General features: G+C 39.6%; 1 protein-coding gene across 1 annotated transcript; it reads right to left on the minus strand.

The window, feature by feature from the left end:
• Positions 1 to 585: 585 nt before the first annotated feature.
• On the minus strand, positions 586 to 2954 carry LOC149559438 (L-type lectin-domain containing receptor kinase IX.1-like). The gene has a single exon (XM_089833338.1). The coding sequence runs from the start codon at positions 2794 to 2796 to the stop codon at positions 661 to 663; it is 2136 nt and encodes a 711-aa protein (XP_089689464.1). The 5' UTR covers positions 2797 to 2954; the 3' UTR covers positions 586 to 660.
• Between the last annotated feature and the right edge of the window lie 286 nt (positions 2955 to 3240).

A 3240-nucleotide genomic window follows, 5' to 3' on the forward strand; every position in this document is an offset into this window, starting at 1 on the left:
TGTCAATTCATGGATATTGGAAGTTTCAAGAAATTGTCGGGATACAAAAAAGAATAACGGACGAAACTTTGGAAATTAATTAAAAAAATTGAAATGGACTTGTTAAGAATTTCAGCGATGACAATACATGATTGCAGTCATTCTTAAATTATTGAGAGATTTTAATCATCTAAATCGAGATCATTAATGCAATAGTACCCAATGAACCCCTGAATCCTCCAATTCATATTTGGACAATGGAGAAAGTCTGATTATTTAGGTAAACTAGAAGCATACAGTATCGGCCAAGTACTGATTAGACAACATTCATGTAATATGAACTTTGATAAACAACTTTTAGGAGTAAACATTTAATGTAATGTGTCTATTCACATGCCAAACGTTGGCCTTTCTAAGGTAGAATAGAAAATAATGGATGAGACACTGAACATACTAGCAAAGCATTATACCTGATCTAGACTTTTATTTTATTTTATTGGAATAAGAATCTAAGAATTACTAAGCGATTAAAAGCATATAATATAGACCTAATGACAACAATATATTTCAAATTACAACATAGAATTCGATTAAAAGCATAGAATATAGACTTAATGGCAACAATATATTTCAAATTACAACATAGAATTCATGTCCGAGGTAAGTGAATAAGAAATTCTACTATGCTTGCTCTTGAAAGTGCAGAGCCATGGGAAGTGTGGTTGAATTTGAGGAGGAAAGATGTGTTGTAGTACCCACTGCTGCAGAAGCTGAAGATGTTAATGTTGAAGGAGAAGAGGCTGAAGCAGGATACAATGCCGATGCAGCCTGAGAGGGACCAGCTGTATATGACGAAGCCACTGAGAACTTTCCTCCATGAACCGCAGCATACGTCGGTACAGGTAACGTCCGTGGAAGTCGAGGAACTTGAGCTTCCAACTTGAGCGACTTCACCACTTGACTCATTTTGGGTCTTTCAGCTGGATCTGGATGAGAGCACCACAATCCTATTCCTATCAATTGTTCCATTTCTGTGTTATCAAACTCCCCATCTAACCTACAGTCTGCAGCCTCCAAAGCCTTCCCTTGACCAAAAAGATCCCATACCCACTCCACGAGCCTCATATTATGCTCTTGCAAGCTCACATCTACTGCTCTCTTTCCTGTAGCAATTTCCAAGGCCACGGCCCCAAAACTATAAACATCTGATTGAGGGCTTGTTCTTCCTGTGATCACACTCTCAGGAGCCAAGTAACCAAATGTTCCAGCAACTATTGTGGTCTGAGATTGACGATTGTGCTCTAGCATGCGTGCCAAACCAAAGTCCCCAAGTTTTGCACTAAAATTGGCGTCGAGCATAACATTGCTAGATTTTACATCCCTGTGTACGATACATTGATCCCATTCTTCATGGAGATACAACAGTCCGCAAGCTATCTCCAAAGCTATTCTGTATCTGTGACACCACTGCAGAATGGGAGAATCGCCTTTGCCGAAAAGGTGCTTATCCAGACTTCGATTGGGCATGTATTCGTACACCAAGAGCAATTGACCTTTCTCACGGCACCATCCAAGGAGCTGAACGAGGTTTCGATGCCTTACTCGACTAACAATACTTACTTCTGAGATGAACTCTTTTATTCCCTGTCTTGACCTTTCTGAGATGCGCTTCACTGCTACCAGTGATTTGGATTCTTCTAAAATGGCTTTGTACACATCTCCAAATCCTCCTTGTCCTAGCTTTAGAGTTTCACAGAAGTTGTTTGTTCCAGTCTTGAGATCTTCTAGCTTATATCTACAAGGACCTTGGTCTACATTCATGTCAAACTCTGCATTCTCGTTTTCCTCACATGGTCGTCTTCTACTCCTTCCAAATTTCCTCTTCTTCTTCACAATCACAAACAAACTCCAAATAACAACTGCTCCTGTTAAACAGAAAAATCCCCCCACGATTACAACAATTATTATTTTCGTGGAAGGCATCTTGGTTTTGGCCATTCTATTGAAGCTCATAGAAGAATTCTGGATTTTGGTCTGTGTATTGAAGCTCCATCCAAGGATTGTGTTGGTCTGATTAGAACTTTCAGCAGAAGCAGAAATCCCTACCACAAGGTTATCTGGGAGATATTTAGAGATATTAAAAAAAAATGCAAGTAGGCGACCTCCTTGAAATATAGAGTTACTCGAGGAATTAATGAGGAATATTTGTAGGTAATTATCTGTATAATTGTACTCTATTCGAGCGTTCCACAAAGTACCATTGTTTACCAGTGGATTGAAGTTCGTGTAATTAGAAGACTGATAAGGAAGATAGCCAGCAGCATCGGTGTAGACGGAGCATCTGTGCTGGTAACAATAAAATTCAACACCAAATGTTTTGGGTGAGAGCTTAGAATCATTTCCTGGAAGACCACTGTAATCATCAAGAGAGTAGGCAAGTGTCGCCGTTTCTTTCGATGTCATGAAGAAAGCGATTCCACCTAGTCCTCCCTCCTTCGGTGTCCGGTTATAATATCTCATAACAAACTGGATGTCCGTGGTGAAACTGGCAAGAGAAGAGAGCTGAATGCTATGGTTGTAAATAACCCTTCCTATTGTTTTGTTAGTCAATTTATATTGAGCATTTGTATTGTTTGTAAGATGGATTGTATGCCCAGATATTGATGCGTCACCTACGCAGAGAATGTCGCTTGTATTGCATCTTGCGAATTGAGAGAAGCTGAAGTTCACGCCTGCTGACTGAGCCATAGGCGGAGTATTCATTGCGCAGAGCATATAAAACACACCAATTAGTGGGGCAAACTTAGACATAGCCATGCAACCAGATCTCTGAGAAATGTTCAAGTGAGATATCAATAATGGTCAAAGTATGTTTGCCAATGGACATTTAACTACGATAAATAATAAGAACTCAGCTAAAATTCAACGCGCATTGTCCAAGTCCAAGTGATAAATAAAGCGACTCCCATCAAAACCAAAACCCATTCGTTCCGATCGAGCAGGAAATTAACATACCCACTCTCTGTTTCAATATGAAATCGAAAAATTTGATTGCGACGTTTTGGGGAAAGCAAGATATCGTTTTCCCTTTATTGTGTGTATTTTGCGTAATTGTTGAGCGCACCTACATTGTGGATTGTGCGGAATAGAGAAGCGCACTTACATTGTGGGGTTCAGTAATGATGATTTCCCACTTGATTTCATACAAAATTCCAAATATGGTCGGTTCCGGTTCCTCCCTTTATGGGATTATTCCAATTT

Source organism: Cupressus sempervirens, chromosome 5 (genome assembly GCF_028749045.1).
Source record: "Cupressus sempervirens isolate cs-2001-9-10 chromosome 5, ASM2874904v1, whole genome shotgun sequence".
Taxonomy (NCBI): Eukaryota; Viridiplantae; Streptophyta; class Pinopsida; order Cupressales; family Cupressaceae; genus Cupressus; species Cupressus sempervirens.

Coding starts and splice junctions, on each gene's coding strand:
- LOC149559438 (XM_089833338.1), bottom strand. CDS start 2,796: ATGGCTATGTCTAAGTTTGCCCCACTAATTGGTGTGTTTTATATGCTC.